Source organism: Thalassophryne amazonica, chromosome 11, assembly GCF_902500255.1.
Source record: "Thalassophryne amazonica chromosome 11, fThaAma1.1, whole genome shotgun sequence".
Lineage (NCBI taxonomy): Eukaryota > Metazoa > Chordata > Actinopteri > Batrachoidiformes > Batrachoididae > Thalassophryne > Thalassophryne amazonica.
In genome coordinates, this window is record NC_047113.1 from 11849513 (window position 1) to 11871483 (window position 21971).

Sequence of the window (21971 nt, forward strand, 5' to 3'; positions counted from 1 at the left end):
ACCATGTGGAGAACACACAAGATTTTGTGGACAAGATCAAGGACCTACAGCTGGAGGCAGATGAAACTATGGTGTCATTTGATGTGACATCGTTGTTCACCTGCATCCCCACTGCTGAGGCCGTCTCAGCTGTGAGGCAGAGACTGCTGGAGGATGTGTCTCTACTTGAAAAGACCAAACTCACACCAGACCACATCTGCCAACTCTTGGAGATCTGTCTCAACACCACGTATCAACTCGGTGGACGCCAATATCAAGTTCACACATGAGGATGCCAGAAACAACCATTTAGCCTTCTTGGACTGTGACGTTACAATTGGAGAGAACAGGCAACTCCAGACAGGGGTTTACAGAAAACCAACTCACACTGACCAATATCTGCTCTTTGGCTCAAACCACCCCCTTGAACACAAGCTCGGGGTGATCAGGACGCTTCAACACAGAGCCCTACAGGTACCCACAACTGCAGAGGGAAGGGCTAAAGAACAACAACGTGTCCGGAAAGCCCTCACAGTATGTGGGTACCTACGATGGTCCCTGGATAAAGTGCAGAAGTCCCAGAGAACAAAGAGACCACATAGACAGGAGACGAAGACAAGAAGAAGAGGAGTGTCTCTCCCTTATTTAGCAGGAGTAGGGGAAAAACTACAGAGGATCTTCAGACAGCACAAAATCCCAGTTTACTTTAAACCGGTTAACACCTTGAGACAGAAATTAGTTCACCCTAAGGACACGATCCCTAGTTACAAACAGAGCAATGTAGTGTATTCTATCAGATGTCAGGAAAACTGTAATGAACACTACATAGGTGAAACGAAGCAACCTTTACACAAAAGGCTATACCAGCACCGCAGAGAGGGCGCCAGTGGACCTCAGTCTGCGGTTCATCTCCACCTTAAAGACACTAACCACACGTTTGAGGACAAGGAAGCTAAAATATTAGCCAGAGAGAAGAAATGGTTTGAGAGAGGGGTCAAGGAGGCATTCTTTGTGAAACGTTTGAAACCCAGCCTTAACCGGGGAGGGGGTCTGAGACACACTTTATCCCCTGTTTACAATGGGGTACTCAGGTCAAAGGAGTTTCAGTCTTTTGTTCTTCTGGTTTATTCTTCTCTACAAGAGTCAAGACAGAAATCAGACTACCAGAGCAAGAATTTTAGCTGAGGAAGCTTCTGTGATTTGAAGCGAAACGTCACGTCAAGCAACCCAGTCCAGTCGAACATTCAAGCTTCTCTACTATGGAAACCACCTGGACAACTGAGAGCCTACACAGAAACATTTCAGTACAATAACACAACACATTTCCATTAAGGCCTATAAAACACAATGAAAACTCATAATACATTACAATGCTTCAGACATTTGCTTAAAATAATACTTTTTAAGTTCCTTTTTAAAACCCAGACCACTGCTCAGTTCCCTTAACTTTTGTGGTAAATGATTCCATTCTCTCATGGCTCGAAACATCACTGTCCGTTGGCTCTGGTTTGTTCTACATTTAGGCAGAATGAAACACAGTCCTTTGGCATGCCTAGTTGGATTAAAAATGAGTATCTTTGCTGAAAGGCAATTGTTGGTAAAGGACAGACAGTATCTGAGTTATAATAATATTTCTTAAAAAGTTTGATTTTGCATATAACCACCTGTCCCTTACCAAAAGCCAAGAGAGGTGCTTATGCATTGTATCTACACTCATCCTCAAGCCACATTTTAACGCCACGTGCAGCTTTATTTTGCACAAGCTGTAATTTTTTTTACATTATTTACTGAAGTGTTTGACCAAACGACTGCACAATAATCCAAACGAGACAAAACTAAACTTTGAATGACATATGGGATCACTGATTTAGTTAACTATCTTGAACATCTTCTTATCATTGCCAAACTCTGTCCCATTTTAGAGACTACATTATTTATTTGTTTGTCCCAGGACAGTTGGCTGTCAATGCAGACTCCAACGAGCTTGACTTCTTCCACTTGTTTAACAACTGTGTTTTTTATTACAAGATTTAGTTGAGGTTTGGCTCTTAAGGAATATTTAGTTCCAATGTCAATGCTTGTTGTTTTTCCTACATTCAGAATGAGTTTGTTGTCTTCAATCCAGTTTTCAGTCTTTTTAATTTCATGCTCAAGTTTTGTTTTAACCTCCTCAATTGATTTCCCAGCCAGATAGACTGTTGTGTCATCTGCAAACATTGAAATGCTTGCTGTATCAAGCACTAATGGTAGGTCCTTTGTGAAAATTGAATATAAAAGTGGACCAAGACAGCTGCCTTGTGGCACACCATGTTTCACAGTTTGAGCATTTGAAAAACATCCATTATAATACACTCATTGTTTTCTGTCACATAAGTAATTACTAATAAATTGCACAGCAGATTTGGAGAAGCCATAACATTCAAGTTTTTTTTGAAGAATTTTGTGATCAATGAGATCAAAAGCAGCGGAGAAGTCTAGTAATACTGTCCCAGTAATATTACCTTTGTCCATTTCCCATAACCAGTCATCTGTCATTTGGGTCAGTGCAGTCGCTGTTGAATGTTTTTCTCTATAAGCATGCTGATAGTTTGTTATCAAATTGTTCTCTCTAAAATAAGAGTTAATCTGATCATACATAATTTTTTCCATTAATTTACTCAATACAGGGAGTAAACTAATAGGTCTACTATTTGTTGCAGAATATGACACTTTTTTATTTTTTTGGCAATGCTATAATTTTTGATATTTTCCAAGCCGACAGAAATTTATTTTCATTAAAACATTGATTAATTATGTGAGTTATGGCTGGTGCAATTATTGAGGCTACAGGTTTTAGGAGGCGCCCATCTAGTTCATCTACTCCTGGAGGTTTATCTTTTAGTGTCTTTAAATATTGTTCAACTTGATTTATACTTAAAACCTTAAAGCAAAAATGACACTTTTTTGATTTCATATTTTCTTTTATGATCTCAAATGACTGATTTTCATTTTTTGATTGTAAATTATTTCTGAATGCGTCTATCTTTTCTATAAAATAATTGTTTAAATAATTTGAAATTTCATCAGATTTAGTTAAAAATCCATCATTTGTTTCCAAGACCAGTGGAGTTGATGTATTACCATACAAGAGGGAGTTTAGACTTTTCCATAACTGTTTACTGTCTGTAAAAGTTTTGAATTTCTCATGATAATATAATCTTTTCTTTTTCTTGTTTTCTTTAACCACAAAATTTCTAAGTTTGATATACTTTCCAGTCAAGCTCACTTCCAGATGTTATTGCAGTCTGCTTGGCTTTATCTCTTTCCTTCATTTGTGCTTTCAAGTTGACATCCAGCCATGGACTGTTTGAGTTGGATACAATACATTTCTTAATAGGTGCATATTTGTTGACAATTTTTATTAATAAATTGTCAAATATTTGAAAAGCTTTCTCTGGATCTTTTTCAGTCATTACTTCAAACCAATTTACATGTATGATTTCATCCACATATTTGTCAAGATTAAAATATTTAAAAGATCTTTTCCTTATAATTTTAGGACCAGCTTTGGGAACTTTTGTTCTCCTGACAATACCTATTAGGTTGTGATCAGTAAATCCTACAGATGTAGAAGAGGCATTAAAACAGAGATTTGGTCTATTTGTAAATATATGGTCAATACATGTTGCTACCTCAGTTCCATCAATTTTGAGACTCACTCTAGTGGGTTCAGATATCATTTGTGTCAGACCATATGCCGTTGCCAGTGTCATCAGTCTAGATTTCATTGGACAATTCATAGTCCAGTCAATGTTCAGGTCTCCGAGATGAATTTGGAGGTCTATAACAACATCCTATGAGAATTGGCTTGAGATGTTTTAAATATACCTGAATCCAAATTCAATAGAATTCAGCATTAGATCATATCTCACTTTTACTGGCAAGTGACTTTGAACATAAATTGCAACGCCACCTCCATATGCATTTCTGTCTCGACGGAATATATTGTACCCACTGAATGTAACTGAACTATCTTGCAAAGTTGAATCTAAGTGAGTTTCCGACACTGCCAGTATTTGAAAATTGTGCTCAGCATTTAAATTTTCGATTTCAATTAGTTTGTTTCTTAAGCTACATATATTGATTTGAGCTATTTTTAGCATTTTTGTGAAATATTGTTTGGCATTAGCATGATTTTATTTTGCTAACCTGATTTTTCTTTTGAAGTTCTATGAGGTCACCTTCTGATTCATGTGTATTTGTCTAAATCTTTTAGTTCTCTAATGACCATCACTCTGGACTCTTCACTTTGTTTCAGCATTATTTTACAATTTCTGGTCCAGGTCGCATGAATTTTGTTTTGTTTTTTCAACATTCGAGCTTGTCTGGCAATTTCAGCATTTCTCTGTTTCAGGTGCTCATTCAGGAACACTCCTGACCCTTTAGGTTTTTTGGCTTGTCTGAACAACTCAATTTTCTGTTTTCTGTTCCAGAATCTAATGATTGCCGATGGTTTGACTGTCACATCTTTCCTAGGGAGTATATGGCAAGCCTCAATGAAACTGCTCTGGATGCTCATATTCTTACTTTCAAAAAACTTCATAACTTGTTCCTCTAAAGTTTCCAATTCTTTGGAAGAAGCATCCTCCCCATCCCTGTCAGCTGTTACAGTTCGGGCATATGTTCGATGTCTTGTGTCCAGTCCTTGAATTATCAAATCATTCATTCTTGAATACTGTTCAAGATCATCAACTCTCTTCTCCAAGTATTCAATTTTTTGGTCTTTTTCCATTACAATGTTCTTCAGATCTCTCACCTCCTTCACAAGATTTTGGAATTGTTCTTGATTTTTCACCACTTTTGAGAGCTCACCTGTGATGAAGTTCAGAGACTTCTTAATTTCCTCCAGTTCATCTTCAAGCCCTAATCTTCTCTGTGCCATTGCTCAGAATCTCATGTGTTCACTACTGGCAGGTCAGTTTCCAGCAGTAGCTCCAGCACACTGCATTCATGGCGGCTCGAAAACAAAACAGACCTCTCTGGTGTTAAATGCTGAGTCTTATCGAGAAACGCCCACCGTTACAGATTGAAACAAAGCGGTCCTGTGTCAGGGATAACCCGCAGTAAAAAAGAGAGAAAAAAAACAAAAAACAGTTTTAAAGCTCTAATGTTAAGTCACGTAAAGAGAACTCGGCCAGCGGAAGCAGCGGGCTTGAGTGACAGTAACAACCACCTGAGCCGCAACGGGACGCCGCCTACAGGAACAGGCCACTTCCCTCTCCTGCAGGATGAACGGCACTCTCTCGCTGTCGACCCTCTCCTCCGACCGACTTTAATCTTCAATGTAGAGTTTGCAGGTTCTCCCTGTATTCTGCAGGTTCTCCCAGTCACCTGCCGCTCCCGCGACTAGCAGTTTCTCCACACGGCAGTGCTGCTGAGCGGAACAATACAGGTGCGCTGTTGTCTGTTAGCTCCTGACGGTTGGCTGCTGTCTGTTAGCTCCCACTAAATGCCATATCTTCCTCTTGCCGTAGATTCTACAACCAGATGTTCGGTCAGACTCGTTGTTCACAAAGTGGTGATCCTCAACCCCAGTTACGTTTGTTTATGTATTGTTTTTTTTCCCCCTGGTCACTCATCTTTGATCATGATCTTTGTTCCTGGTCACTCATTTTTGAGGTGTGTGTCCTTGAACAACAAGCTTCATCTGCATTGTCTCAGTCCACCCAGGTTTAAATGAGTCCTAGCCTTGGCTGGGGAAGTAACCTGCATCAGACTGGCGTCCCATCCAGAGAGGGTCATGGATTCTCATGTGTTTCACGCTATGGAATCTCGGGGATAAGCACCAGCATGAATGGGCCGCAGGGTCTACACTGGACTTACATCTACAACTGAGCGTTGATCCTGATTACAGTCCTTTGATCTGTCCCTTGACTTGGAGCTTCACCAAAATTTCATGAGTTCTTCACTGGCTCCTGCCTCACCCTTTAATTATGTTTCATTAAAACTGTTGAAGTATTTGCATAATCCCGTGAACAAACAAAAAGACCCGGGCCAAAACACAACCACCATTGTGGAGGTAACTAGAAGATACTCAGGCTCACCTCGTGAAGGCCCTTGTGTTAAAGCTGTAACGCAACAAAAAGCTCCTTCTGCTTCATAACTCACCTCTGCACCATGTTGCAGCAACAGCTCCAGGCAGCGCAGGTGTCCCAGAGCAGCGGCGGTGCGCAGGGGGGTTACCGGGTTCCCCCACCCGCTTCGAGCATTAATGGACCTCCTGTAATCGCCCTGAGACAGGAGCTCAGAAAGCAGAGCCACATCGTCACAGCTCACTGCGTCCTTTAAGGCCTGACCCAACTCAACGTCCTCGTCCTCCTCTTTAGGCTGCAGCAGGGAGAAGATCTTAGAAATGTCCATCAGACTCATGTTGAAGACTTGGCCCAGGACCATCACCCAGCACAGTCAACGTCCTGCCATCCACAGTCGCAGAGTGTCAAGAAAAAGGCACGACTCCTGCACTGTTGGGTTCTGGGAGTTTAGACTTCACAGTTTAGATGCCATGTCCAAAGTTAAGACAGACATTTGACACTTTCAAATAGCTGTCATCAGTGACGTGGAAGAACTGAAGATCTTCCAAGGATGTGTGCAATGCGTCTGCAGCGGCTCTTCTGAAAAGTGTGAGGGGCTGCTCGGGGCTAATTTTAGGCCAGCGACGGGGCCTGACTAAACTTCCATTCTTGGAAGGTTGTGGCTCCTGGTTATAATTAGAAAGGTGATAGAACAGTGACCCTGGCCAGCACGTCTCACTGTTTGGCTGTGAATAAAAAGGAACAGTGAATCAAGGCTGTCTGTCAACGTGTCGGGATGATTAAACTGTGACTGGATTTGTCAGCGACAAGCAAAGCTACGCTGGACGATGAAGCCGGCAGTCAGTGAGCGTCTGCGAGACGCTCCGGAGGAGCACCAGGACAGCTGCTGGCTGTTCCAAACCCGCACACTCCTCATCCTGACCCGTGTTCAGCAGACAGGCCGTCACAGCTCACATTCTTTCACCGCAGCACCACGCCACTCCAGATTATCTCCACCATGCGGCACCACAGTGACGCCATTGTGTTTTATTTCACTGTTGTGCACACAAACTAAAAAACACCATTTCAGTTTGACGCCAGACCCATTGAATTGAGAAACATAAGAAAATGATGTTATTTGGACACATTCTGATCATGTGCAACCAGTGTTACATATTTGTTTCCTTTATTTGAGGGCACATTTACTACAGTGCAGCTGTTATGATTGAGCAACGATTAATTCAACAATCGATCCGATAAGTGATTAAAGTTATTTACCAAGATGGAGAAAAGGAAAATGAAACTGACAAACATGAAGATTTGCTGCTTTACTCTGTTCATTATAACTGTAAATTAAATATCTTCCGATGTGTAACTGCAGGAAGCAAATAAATAAAAAAGAAAAATCTAATCATTTATACACCAACTAACTGCACCATTTAAAATTATTATCTTATACAGTATATATATATATATATACACACACACATATAATATTTCCAATCTGAGTATTCTGATTCAGGCACTGGAAAATGGTACTTTTGTGTTTTTTTTTTTTTTATAATTCAAGTTTTTATTGAACTTTTCTTAGGCTTTGTACATGGCAAATTAAACAAGTTTCTCCATACAGGAACAAGTCGTATATGCTTACAAAATTGACTCCAGTAACAGACTCCACACATTTGACCCAAAATAGGCAAAAAGTACAAAACAGTGAGTACATGATGATATCCACTGATACCGTCACATATACATACCTGCACAGCCCCCCATACCTAAAACACCTCTATGTACATCATCTTGACATGTTGCTGAGTTGTGGTGCGTTTTTTAAAAGTTATTTCTACTATCGTGTAGAAATAGATATTCAAAAGAAATCATGCAAGTATTGCAGGCAACTCAGTGGATAAGAATTGTTGGCCTGCCAGTAGACCTTTCTTTCCAATCCTGCTCACACAACCTGTCTGTGTACTTGGAAGAGACATTTTGTCTGCAGTGTCTCAGTCCACCCGTCTGTAATTGGAAGCATTCGCTGTGGAGGAAACCTTTACCAGATTGGCGTTCCATTCAGGGGGAGTTGTTGACTTCCATCCGATTCACTGTAGGGAATCTGGAGATAAGCACCGGCACCAACATGCCTCAGGGCCACTGTCAGACGTCCACTTTTATAATGTTGTCCATTGATTGATAGCTAAATTTAATTCTTGTTTCATATGCTTGAAAAAAGTTATTTTACGTTAATTCCTTTTTCAGTGAATTACCAGGACCATGTTAGTGACAGAAGGTAAGACACTGTTCAGTTATGTAAGCGTGCAAAGTCAAGTATCACTCAGAGCATTTCCAAATATTTCTTTATCGATACACTGCACACTTTTTATGACATGAGTACAACAATCTAAACATACCATATTCATGCACAAATTTAAAGTCTAAACTCTGTAATATTTGTTCCTAGGTGGTCTTTTCAAAGTGAATAAAAGCAAACAAAAACTACTAATCAATAAATGAACAAGAGGACAAAATACAATGAGAAGGAGATTTTAAAACAACAGTCTTCACTTCTGAGGTCGCCACTCAGTTGTCTGGTGGAGATGCGTCACCTCGACAGCAGCTGCCGACAGCAACGTACGGACTCCAGTGTGTGAAGGCAGTTGGTGGTTATTCTTTTGACCAGTTCACTGGCTTCGTCCAGGGAGTCAGAAAAGGAGCTGCTGGCCTGAGTCCGACCGCGGATCCTGGTGTCCATCCTGCTGCTTGCTGGCACCACAAGGATCTGTGACCGAGACTCTGATTCTCTGCTGGAGGAGACCCTGAAAACAAAGTAGAGTCGATAAATGATGACAGGTAAAGATAACCACATTATCATTTCTGTGATTTTAATCTGTGAATTAGCAAACATGTTATAAAAAAGGAGTGGAGACGTCGGCAAATGTTTCTTCTGAGACAAACTCACTGTGACACTGCGTTATGTCAAATAATGTGATAAAATCCAACTGTGACATGTAACAACATAAATGCACATATGGCTGTTACAACATCACTGCATAATAAAATTATTCTTTTCAAATTACTGTTAACTTGCCTGGTTAGCAGCTGAGCTAGCAAGCTATCAAGTGTGCTTGGTCTTTAGCAAGAAAACTAGCTTGACATGTTAGCATGTAGCTAGCTTGTTGAAATTTATAAATAAACGCAATAACAACGTCTATAAACTCATGAGAGTTTTAGGCACAATATAAAAATAGTTTTATGTTGCAATGTTAATGGTGTTGTCTGTGTGCAGCGGTTAAAGTGCAGCGTGATCAGAGCGTCTCAATGCAGTTATCAATGTTACTGAGATGTCGCAGTGCGGCGACCTCTCCGAGATTTTGCGGGATTTGAAACATCAATAGGGTGAATACTGAGACATGCAAATAAATTTAGTTGCAACAAATGAAATTAATTTTTTTTAAGTTTGTCTAAGTTTCACATTTGTGTGTGTGTGTGTGTGTGTGTGTGTGTGTGTGTGTGTGTGTGTCATCACATGAGGGGAGCCTGTGACAGACGTTACGTGAGAAATCAAACCACTAAAAGTCTCGTTTCATGTCGTGTGTGTTGCTGTGCAGGTGGTTACTCACTGATGTGTCGGCCTGCACATTGCCACAGAAGGTGCCGTGCACGGGTGAGATTCAGCAGCAGCTGGTTGGCAGTTTACATCTGATAATCAGAGAAAAGAAAACCATGTAATTCTCATTCCACTGACCAAAATCTGATTAATGTGATGAATACCAAATTAAAGATCTTTGGAACGACTCCTTTGACCTTTAATTGGAGATAACGCTTATAGAAAATGGATGGATGGATCTGACTATGTGTGTCTCTGCCTCTTACCTGCTTCATGGTGGCAGGGTGTACAGTGACACCTGTACACATAGAGCCTGGGGTGACAACTGCAAATCAAGTGCAGCATCTCACTGGCGCCACCACCTGGCCATGAAGATAAAAGACAGTAGGGGAAAAAAAGGAAGAGTTTCAGTCGTGAAAATGTCGACTTGATGCACTTAAAGCAACAAATATGTAAAAAATCATTCAGAAACATTTCTTCTATCTGAGCTGCTGATCTGGTTTGTTGTGAAATATTTGACTAAATTTAAGGTAAAGTTCAGAGTTAAGGGTCACAAGCTGTTATTTTTGTAAAAACTTACAGAGGTTCAGTTGTGGTTTGGGTGCAGCAGCTGATGCGTTTGTGTCCGCCTGCGTGGACTTGTCAGCTGTTGGTCCTTGTGTTGGGTCTCTGCTGACGTCAGCTATGCTCTCGTCAGTTCTGCGCAAAGACAAAGAAACAATAAGTTCAAGAAGAAACACAAATAGTGATACTGACTGAAGCCTGATGGGAAACTGGATCAAAAGGTCATCAGTCAAAGCTTCATGACCTTCACCGATGAGGTCAAGTGTTCACCTGCATCTGTATTTGTTTGTCTGGGATGTTATGCAATAGTGCATGTGCACACACACACTTACTCATAACTGGTGCTCTCTGTGGTGGAGGCCTGTGAGGTCAGAGAGTCGCTACGGTGACTCAGGATGCAGCTGGAGAAAGAAGAATATTTAGATACAAGGACATAAACCATAAATGTAATCATCACGTGCACTTCATGTGTGATGTCTCCTCACCTCTCTGGTGACCTCTGGTGGAGATGACTGGGAGATGCGGGAGGAGTCAGACAGCTCTCTGAGCAGACGATCTGATCCTGTTGAACAGAAAGCAGCACAGATTTATAACATTATCTGTCTCTATAGTCTCTGTGCACAGACGGTGTTTCTCCTGCTGCACGGTTTTACGCCACATTTTAAACACCACAGTGCTCTGACTCTGAGGAATCATCATGAACCCCCTGGCTTCATTTGATCTCCCCTCTTTTAGAAATCAAACGATGAGTCTGTGTGTCACCAGCAGGTGGTGTCTGTGTTTTTACCCTCAGGAGGACTGTGCACCACTAAACACAGATTAAAGGGAGTCTGATGTCCACATTAAATACAGTACCTGGGATTTCAGCCGCAGCTTATCAAGCGTCTTCTTTGCATCAGAAATCTCGATAAGCAGCTTGCTGTGGATAACCTGCAGAGAGAAAAAGAAAGCAAAAGTTCAATATTTCAGTTCAATTCAGTTTAATTCAGTTCCTGGAAAGGTTAGCAGGAGGTGGTAATGGTAGAAAATATATATATTTTTTCAAATATGCTTACTTCCACTTCAGAGATTGTGCATTGTGTAATTTGGGAGATATTTCATATAGGAAGTGGGTGTCTACCATGACAAAAACCCCCACTCCATGCAAAAAAGAAAACTGCAATATATAGTGTAATTTTAACATCTTTTGAAATATTAGAATGTAATTGTTTTGACTTCATGATTAGTTTTGATGAACCCAGCATTGAACACGACATTCAAGTTTATGATATATAATGCTCCTGGACTTGGTAGTACTTGTTCTAGAGAAGTCACAAAAGCTACATAAGTACTGATATTATTACAGTCATCATGCAATTACACATGTAATTTCAAGTCACAGCATGGCAAGTTGTAGTAAATCAAGTGTCATGGAAAAAACAAGATCTCAGGCTAAAGAATTTGATAAAACCTTTGACAATGGTTTATGTTGTTAAAGTTTTTGAAGAGCATGGCCTCCTCCTAAGTTCTGTTATTCACATAGTGTGACTGAAATAAAACCTTTGACAATGGTTTATGTTTTTAAAGTTTTTGAAGAGCATGGCCTCCTCCTAAGTTCTGTTATTCACACAGTGTTACTGAAATAAAACCTTTGTGAAAGAACTGTGTTTATAAAGTTTTTGAAGAGCATGGACAAACTTTACACATAGCGGAATAGCCAGATAATTGAAAACAGACCATACTTTGTTACATTCAAGGGGTGGGGGGTTATTTTCAAGATATAGGATTAATTTTGATGCCAAAATGCTGGTATTAATATTGTGAATAATTTCCCAAGTGGATGTATTGAAATTCTGACTTGTAATTTTACCACCTCCTGCTAGAAAGGTGTAAAAGAGCATCAGTACCTGGGAGAGCAGCCTGTTGTCCTCCTGGTAGAAGGTCACCTCCTTCTCAGCGGAGGAGTGAAGGTCACACTCCTTCACACCAAACCTGCTCTTTGGTGGCGTGTAATCGTTGGGGAACTGGACTTTTGGCTTGACCTGGGAAAAATCAGGTGTCTTGTAGTGCAAAGCCCACTTCCTGAAAATAGAATAAAATTCATCTTTTACTCTGTTTTCATAAAACACTACAAAGCTGCTTCAAAGTTATACTAAAAAAACTCAAATCTAAGAAATAACTTTTCTTTTGAAAATGAAAACTGATATACAAAACTATTTTTAAATTTGGTTTAATATTTTATTAACCAAAATTTAATACTGCTACTATCACGACAACAACTCAATAATAATAATGAGAATAATATTAATAATAATAATAACAATAATGATGATAATAATTACATTGAAGTCACATCAGCCAATAACAGGGACACAGTTAAAGTGTAAAACAGATGCCACATATGAGAATAAATTAATAAACAATTGAAAGTAATCTAACTGACAGTGACATTAATTTATTGTGAAATATACCTCATTTCCTTTCTGCTGTCAGCTGAGGGGAGGTCAGACGCCTTTGCACCAATGCTGATCTTAGCACTGGCTTTAAAGGAGCAGACTTTGGGTTTCACTTTGGAATAATCTGGAATTTGATATGTCACAATCTTTTTCCTGTAAATGCAAAAACAAACATAAATAGCATGTTTTAGTCTGTTCAAATGAAAAACGACAGACATGCTGCCTGACAGCTCAAATAAAGGGTGATTAGAAGGGTTACATTTTTCTGTTTGTGTCCCAGATTGAGTCATTTCTGGCACATTGAGTCATTTCTGGCAGTCAGTATTCAGCTTTTTCTCAGAGATTTTTAAAAGAAACCCTAAATATCATGTGCTCACTGGAATATTTGGAGTGATTCCTTGTGAAATTCACCTCAGCCAGAACCCTGGAATATTACTGCTTTTGCAACACTGATAGCTACGTGTCTTATTCTACTCAAATGGAAACATAGAACAACCCCCCCAACACCCAACCTCTGGATTACAGATTAAAGCCTGGTATTACAGAAAATAAGATCTGCTACAAGAGGCAACACAGCCCCAAATTCCATACAGTGTGGCACTCACACGTGTTTTGTTTGTTTGTTGGGATGTAAGGTGCAGTATGGGTACAAAAACAACAACAATAATAATAATAACAACAACAGATTCAGGTAACACCAATCAATAATCTGAACAATAAAACAGACAAAACAATAAATAAATAATAAATAAAAAGACATAAAAACAATGTAATTGATACTGATGTCTGCATATTGTGAAACGTACCTCTGTTCATTTACACTGTGAGCTGGAGGGATGCAGACTTTGGATTTAACTTTTGAGAAGTCTGGAGTTTTATAAAACAGAGGCTGTTTCCTGTAAATACAATGAAATTCCTCAGTTTTACTGAAAAACTACAAATTTTTATATACAAAATATAAAATTTTTAAATAAAATGTCATGAGAAGAACCATATTTTCCCTTAATGTTTAAAGACACACTGGTGGCAAAGAGGAAAGATTCTCACCTTCTCTCTGAAGGAGCGTCCTGTTTGTTCTGAGCCATCATCTGCAAAAAAACAAATACACAATAATTAAAACATGTTGGTAATCAATAAATCAGAGCAAAACATGTTTTGTTTGTCACAACAATAACTCATATTGCTAAGCATCACTTGTTTTCAGAAAATCACAGCAATAATAATAAATCTTAATTTGCACATGTAGTTCTGATGGTAAATTTACAAATGAAACTCAAAATATTAAACCACCAATCACAAAGTAACATTCTGTCACTTGCATAATCACTCTTTGATAAGATCAACTGAATGTATGTCATTCTTTATTCTTATATCTTATATCCAGTGAATAAATTTAGGAGCAGACAAAACCATAAAGAGGAACAACTGTGATTATTTTCCCTGAGAAAATGGTTGAGTTTGGAAACAAAATGTCTCCTTGTGTCATGCATTTCATGCCACTACTCTCAAATTTCTCTGCCACAGACGTGTGGGTGTGTCACACAGAGCAGGCACGAATCCTTATTTGGATTTCTGTGACATATGTCAAGGAAGACTAAAATTGGCTGTTTCAGGTGAAAATATTTATAACATGATCGTTTCTGCATGTACAACAGAGAACTGTGGAAATATCAGGATCTTTAACATCAAACTCCAACCATATTCAAACATAAAAGCTAAATAAATCTAATTTTACACAATATGACTACTTTAAACAGATCTGTTGCTGCAGAAGAAAATTCACACTTTAATTTCATCTGAATTTTATATAAATATGTCAAATTTGCAGCATTAAAACAGTTTTATGACAACAATCTTCAGTCCTTCAGGACAAACTCAATTTATTTTTCTCTGCTGTGTTGTTTCAGTCTGCTTGGACTTAGTTAACATTCTTAACAGTAAACACGCATTATTTCATTTGAAACTCTGGGAAGGAGCAGAAAAATAAAGATATTTAAGAGAGAAAGTTTGCTGACATACCTGTGTTTGGGTGGACAGAATGGACTGACTGACTTTAGACTTTGGTTACAGTGATACCTGGAAAAAAAAAAAAAACTATGTTACATTTAATCCAAAAAGCAGGGGTCATATGTCACACAGTGAGCTTCTTCTTTGTTCAGTTTGATTCAGAAATTGATGCACAAAATATAAAACGTGGAAGAATTCTTTAACATCAAACAACTATATACTCAAATGTAAATGCTAAATTAAAAGTCATTTTACACAATGTGACGCTTTGAACAAATCTGTTGCTGTAGAAGAAAATTTGCACTTTAATTTCAGCTGTATTTTATGTTAATATGTCAAGTGCGCAGCATTAACCATTGTTTTAGCAAAAAGCTTCAGTCATTTGAAACTCAGTGGAGGAGCAGAAAAATAAAGCAATTTCAGAGAGAAAGTTTGCTGCCTACCTGTGTGTTGAACGGAGAGAACGGCCGCACTGACTTCAGCTTAGCTCCACTTAAGTAGGTAAAAATGAGCTTTGCTACGTCACGCAAAGCATGACGTCACAAAGTGAGCTTCTTTGAACAATGTGACTCATGAAATAACGGATAGATTACATCATCTGTGGAAGAATTCTTTCACTTTCATAAAATAAATGATTTTGAGAGTAATTTTCTCTTACTTGAGTTTTGTAGTTTGGTTTGTTTTATTACGTTTCGTTGTTTCTCCAGCAGATGTCGGCAATGTGTCGTCATCAACGGCTGTGAATGAAGCCTCGAATCGTGAACCAACTGCTGGCACATTGGTTCAAAACGTTTGAAGCCGTTCGAGACTTTTTTTAAACAAACGACCGAATCTGTCCTTCTCTAAATACCATGGCAACCACAAAACAACAAAGCACTATAAGAAAAAGATTAAATAAAAATAAAATAAATAAATAAATAAATAAATAAAATAATTAAATAAAATAACAAATAAAAATTAATCCGTTTTCTACTCATTTAGGGCGTACGAGCCGAAGGGGGAAAGAGGAGGGGGTATTTTCGAAATGACATTTGTTTCAAATTAAAAATAAATAAATAAATAAATATTTGCACTGTTAAAAATTAGATTTTACAAGCCACAAATGGCCTCACACGTCCAAAAAACAAACAAACAAAAAAAAAAAAGTCAAAATAAGGCAGAAGTTTGTGTTCAGTTTCATTTTGTTTAAAATGGAGGAGGTGGAAAAAAACCCTCAGGAAATACTTGAAGGAGAACAATTTCTAATTTCATCAACACCTTTAAATCATACTCAGAGAATGAAATTCATCTAGTAGAGGAGGCTCACAGCTTCAAAAACAAGACTATATTTTTACACACACCTTCTCATATATATATATATATATATATATATATATATATATATATATATATATATATATATATATATATATATATATATATATATATATATATGGTCAGCAAACTGACCAGATTAGATTATACCTTGTACTGTGCAAAACGTGCTTCAATAAGCAAAATGTGACACAGTTATGGACGTGTATTGTTGCCACACGAGAAGGTGTGTGTAAAAATATAGTCTTGTTTTTGAAGCTGTGAGCCTCCTCTCCAAGATGAATTTCATTCTCTGAGTATGATTTAAAGGTGTTGATGAAATTAGAAATTGTTCTCCTTCAAGTATTTCCTGAGGGCTTTTTTCCACCTCCTCCATTTTTAAACAAAATGAAACTGAACACAAACGTCTGCCTTATTTTGAGTTTTTTTTTTTTTTTTGGATGTGTGAGGCCATTTGTGGCTTGTAAAAGCAATTTTTTAACAGTGCAAATATATATTTTTTATTTTTAATTTGAAATATAATATTTGAAATAAATATAATAGTTAATGGGCTAAAGTTTGTCCAGCAGAACTATAAGAGGAGGACTCCCCAAACTATGTGGAAATACTTCAATAAAAGACAAACACATTTGAAGTCTTTCATGCAGACTTTGTTTTGCAATCAAATTTATAACAAAATTACACACAAAAGGTAGGTAACAGTAAATGTAAATATCAATGAATCAAAATTGAGGTAGTGGCGTATTTCAGTGTTTTTACATTGCAATTTTACAAACATAAAATGAATGTATTCAGACAGAAAGGCAAACTGGGTTGTACAGGACAGTCAGGTGTTTAACAGTTGAGAAGATAAAGTAGCTAAAGAAAGGGATTAAATAAACAGAGATGGCCAACACATATACAGGGCTGGAAATTTGAATCTGCCTGGTCATACCCACAACCGCAGCCTAAGCATGTTGTTGTTTTGCTCAGTGTGCTGTGGCTGTGCTGAGTGTGGTGTAGAAAGGGATTAAATAAAGAGATGGCCAACACATATACAGGGCTGGAAATTTGAATCTGCCTGGTCATACCCACAGCCGGCTATTTTGGGAGTAATTTTCAGTTCAACTTTTAAAAAAATAGTACCAGTTTGTTCCCCATGTCATGAGAATTCAGAAAATATATAGTTTTTAGGGCTACATATTATAGCTTGGGAGTTTATCCCAGACAGACAGACAGACGTAGCCCTTCATATATATATATTTCCTTAAAAAGATGACCTGAAGGTTTAGCTACAATTGGCCAGAAGGTAAATCAGAGATGCAGGCCTAGATTTGATGTTTTGGTGAAAGAAAATCTTTCTCGCAAAATGCAAAACATGCACTGTGCACACACATATCAATAGAACAATTATGGATGTGTATTGTCACGACACTGGAAGCAATATTTTTTTAATCAACACCATGTTAGAAAATTCCAATTTTGTGTTAACATGAAATGTTTTTCACATTGAGATATTTTCGCGTTATGTTGCGAATTTTCATTTTATTTCAACATACAAATGTGTCCTTTATAATATGGTGTTTCTTGTCATAAATGGGTTTATCCTTGAAAACAGTTATAAATCAAATCAATTTTATTTATATAGCGCCAAATCACAACAAACAGTTGCCCAAAGGCGCTTTATATTTTAAGGCAAAGCCATACAATAATTACGGAAAAACCCCAAGTTACAAGATAAGTATTGTTACGACAAAAGCAGTGTCACATTGTAACATGAAAAAAAATCATTATCACAATAAACTGAAGTTAATGGGACAGTGATTTTTTTTTTTTTTCCCTGATGTGGCAACAAAACATCCACACTCACTCATCTTCAACCAATTTCTCCAATTAAGGGTCACGGGGGCAGGGGGTGGAGACTCTCTCATCAGTCACAGGGCGTGAGGTGGGGCACACCCTGGACAGGATGCCAGTCTGTCACAGGGCCACATATAGACAGACAGTCACACCCGGACAAGCTGGAGCACCAGGAGAGAACCCACGCAAACACAGGGAGAACATGCAAACTCCACACAGAAAAACCACAGGTGGGCATCAACCTTCTTGACCATGACTTTCTTGCTGTGAGACAACACTGCTCACCACTAAGCCACAACAAAACCTCCAGTCTTTAATAAGGAGTCTACAATCCTTTTATATGTAATTATCACTGACTGGAAACATGACAATGTCGTATTTCCTTTGAAAATAAGGTTGGAAACTTGACAACTGATTCAATTCTGTAGTAATGTAGAAAATGAATTTGTGTTCATTTTGTCTCAAACAGGACATTTCAAATGGAATAATCTGTTGACAAACTGGTGTAAAATGTGAAAAAGACATTTATATGTTGGGTATTCTGTGGAGTATTTCAAAACCTCATTTGCAATCACTTCACAAAAGGTGATAAATGGGGATATTTTGCTCTGCAATGCTGTTTCCAACTTGTGAATTCATTCGTTCAATATTTCAAATATAAAATAATTTCAGTGTCAGCTGGAGTGTGTGTGTGCATGTAAATCAGCTCACACAATGGCATCAAACAGGATCACACGATTTAGGTGCAAGGAGTTTGAACTAATTCAGTCCAGTTCTTCTGTATTGTAATAGTCGACCTTTATTCAAACATTTTTGATAAAATTACACACTATGCTGCAAACGTCTGAGTTAAAATCTTTTCCCCCCATATCAAATATCTGTTTGCTAAGCTAGAAGTACCTGATTGTAAATCCAGATACTTTTAAGTGAAGCTCTTTCCACAGAGTAATTCTATTTAAGCGGGAATTCAATCCCACCCATCTTCAGACTTTTTGAGAAAGAGTTCCACATGCAGCCTTTGTTCTTCATAAATTAGAGTGACACAGCAGCGTTTGTGCGCCTGATGTGTTTTTTCCGTTTTACGTAAGCGGCTGCAGAGTGATCCTGCTGAGTGCAGCGTGTGTGTGAGCAGCAGCGGTTTCTCTGGCCTTGAAAAGTTTTATCAAGAGAAAGAAGACACAACTGTGCTTCCAAAAACTGAAGGGCAGACTCAACACTCGGGCTCTGGCGTAAGTGACTTTAAGGACAAACAGGCTCAGTGTCAGACGTTTTCCATCCACGTGTGTTGATAATTGCCGTTTGCATAATGATTTTGACTTCATCGCATGTGTTTTTTACTGTCGTTTCAAACGACTTGTGCCAGATGGTGGATTTGTACAGAATCCTCCCTAGTACTCCAATGCTGCTCATAGGATTTGGGAGGAACTACTTGCCAGAGATATGAGGGTCACCGCAACCTCAGGTTGCCTTAGCAACGAGAAAGGAACGTGGAGTTGCCCTGGCAACAGATGAAATGAGGGGTTACCCTGACAAAAACGCTACAGGAACTCATTTAGCAAGACCTTGCTGTCCTTTTTCAGACAGATAGCTGCAGACATGACAGGCACAGTATTAATACAGTACATGGAACAATGTTGTGCTCATGCCAAACATTTCCCTGACACTTGGTTTTCACCTATTGGCCAGTAAACAAGGACCTATATGTGTATGTTGTCATCTTCCTGCTCAGCCTCACCTGTGCTTTTGTTCTTATAGCTACATTAAAGAAATAAACATTCTAACATGTTTGGTGAGAGGTTGTAAAATGGACACAAATCACTACAAAACAGCCATTTATTTTCTTATCACCATATTAAAGTTAAAACACAATATTCATAGCAAACAAATCTGGCACCTTTTTCCTTCAGCCTGTTGCTTGTACACTGTAAACATTAAAATGACAAGTTCACAATTAAACCGACCCCATTTTTAAAAAACTGTCACAGAAATTACACAATTACAACCATGGGAAGCACACATGCACGCATTACAAAGAAAAATTGAATAAAAATACAAATTACAGTACAATACCTAAGGCAATAAACAAGAGCAATATTGTAAAATTATGTGGACGCTTGTTTCAAGTTCCTAGTTGCATTACTGCAGTTACATGTTAGCAGCTAGTACACCTACTATGGAATTTGCAAAGTTACATATATTAACACATAAAGTACTGAAAAAACAAAACAACATCCTTAATGGACAAGTTTACTTTTTTTTTTTACAACCTTATTCATATTATACTGTTGATAAAAAGCACACACCGAGTACCTTATACACCTTTGATGACTGTCATGTGAGAGAAATCCTGTTTTCAAAAAAAAAAACAAAAACTTATGAAAAATAAGTCAAGAAGAGTGCATCTGTAAAAAAATCTCAAACCAAGTTTTTCAAAACCTTAAAGCATATACAAATATTCTGCAGTAATGGTATTTTCCAACTATAACTATGCTTACATGGACATCAATAATCCAATGCCTGACTTTATTCTAAATAAAACAATATTATGGCCTTTATATGAGTTGATTAAAGAATATTCCAATCATATTCCTGTTTATGTTTTATAGAGTGAAGTCTGATTAATGACTCACAGCCACATTACATCCCCGATGTCTTATATATTCCAAAAGGCTGTTACAACATCCAATGAATCTTTCTGTGAAGCGACTCATGACTATGACCCCAGACACCACTTAAATGAGACATGATTTCATGTTGTTATACCCTAACACAGTGACTTTTTCCCTGTTTGGCCAACTTTCATTTTTATTACCAATAACAACATCATTTTGCATTTAGTTGTTCCCTGCTGTTTGTGACTCTGTCCAATGAACACTGGTTCATGACACAGTTGGGTGAGCACTTCAAACATTGTATAAATCTCAGGCTTGATGTGCCAGACTTGATATTAATTTAAAGTGTAAATATTGTAGTTTGATTACATGACAGAGGTGGGATGAAGTCACTGTCAAGTTGTTCTCAAGTCATCAATCTGCAAGTCTCAAGTCAAGTCTCAAGTCAGCTTGCAAACAATTGGTGGTCAGTATGACTTGAGACTTGATTTGGGACTTGCTGATTCGTGACTTGAGAGTGACTTGATGGTGACTTCATGACACATAATGACTGTAACATGAAATTAAACTCACGCATCTCCAAACAGATCTGGATCAGGGCGCTACAGGTGAGGTGTCGTTTTGTCTGAAAAGCACCCTGGCACGTTTGCACACAGCTTTTGAGAAATCTTCTGAATTCCTTGACTGCTTGTTTTCAACACTCGTAGACACGTATTGATACGGCAATGTCTTTGCCTGTGGACTATATCAGTGGGTGACAACTAACATTTGAGCATAACCACTACCACCAACTTTTAGGGGTGTGGAACATAGGATTCAAGTAGGTTGTCAAAGTGATCAAATACATGAAACTTTGCAGATTAATGACTAATTGACAGGTGTGTGGTGATATTTAACATGTGCTGTATCTGCCATGAACAAACTGACCAGAACACACTTGTTAGACTGATGTAGTGTTTTTTTTTTGTACCACTAAGGTGAAGACGGTTATCAAGACGTGTTTTGTTTTGTTTTAAATTTTAGGTGCGCATTGGAGTTTAGTCATCACCCTGTTCACTCTACTTCATTTCTTCCGAAACTTATTTTTCAAAACATAATTTCTTGGTGACAAAATAATGGCCGGATGTGACTAAAGTACTCAGACGTTTAATTGATAACAATGTTTGAATATGATTTAAGGTTGTAAAAAATGATTCTGTCCTATGAAAGGCTGATGATATAGAAAGACAAAACAATGTAGGAGTGAAAACCGAGAGAGGAAACATTAACAAATTCAGCCACATGTAGAAATGTACACAGCTCTTTGAACACTGCACTGGACCAGTTCCCTTTAGTCCCGATGAACCTAAAGCAGGAGCAGGATCTACTCATCTGGCTTTCTCTTGGGCTTCTTGGGGTTGCGGGAGCGACTCTTGGCCTTGCACAATGGACAGATGGGAGCATTCCGATGAATTTGCTGGTGGCAGGACAAACAGGCCTGGAGAGAGGAGGGGAGGTCAGAGTGAGTATTTTTTATCACGTCCTCTACGCTGTGCTGTGGGAACACGCTTAGTGATGGGGACTATTATTC

General features: G+C 38.3%; 1 protein-coding gene across 1 annotated transcript in view; it reads right to left on the bottom strand.

Moving 5' to 3' along the window:
- Window positions 1-21567: 21567 nt before the first annotated feature.
- zc4h2 (zinc finger, C4H2 domain containing) overlaps window positions 21568-21971 on the bottom strand; it is a 60916-nt gene continuing 60512 nt past the window's right edge. Inside the window, exon 5 of the mRNA XM_034181365.1 lies at window positions 21568-21878. Coding sequence (XP_034037256.1) covers window positions 21765-21878 — 114 coding nt within the window. The 3' untranslated portion in view covers window positions 21568-21764. The remainder of the gene's footprint in view (window positions 21879-21971) is intronic.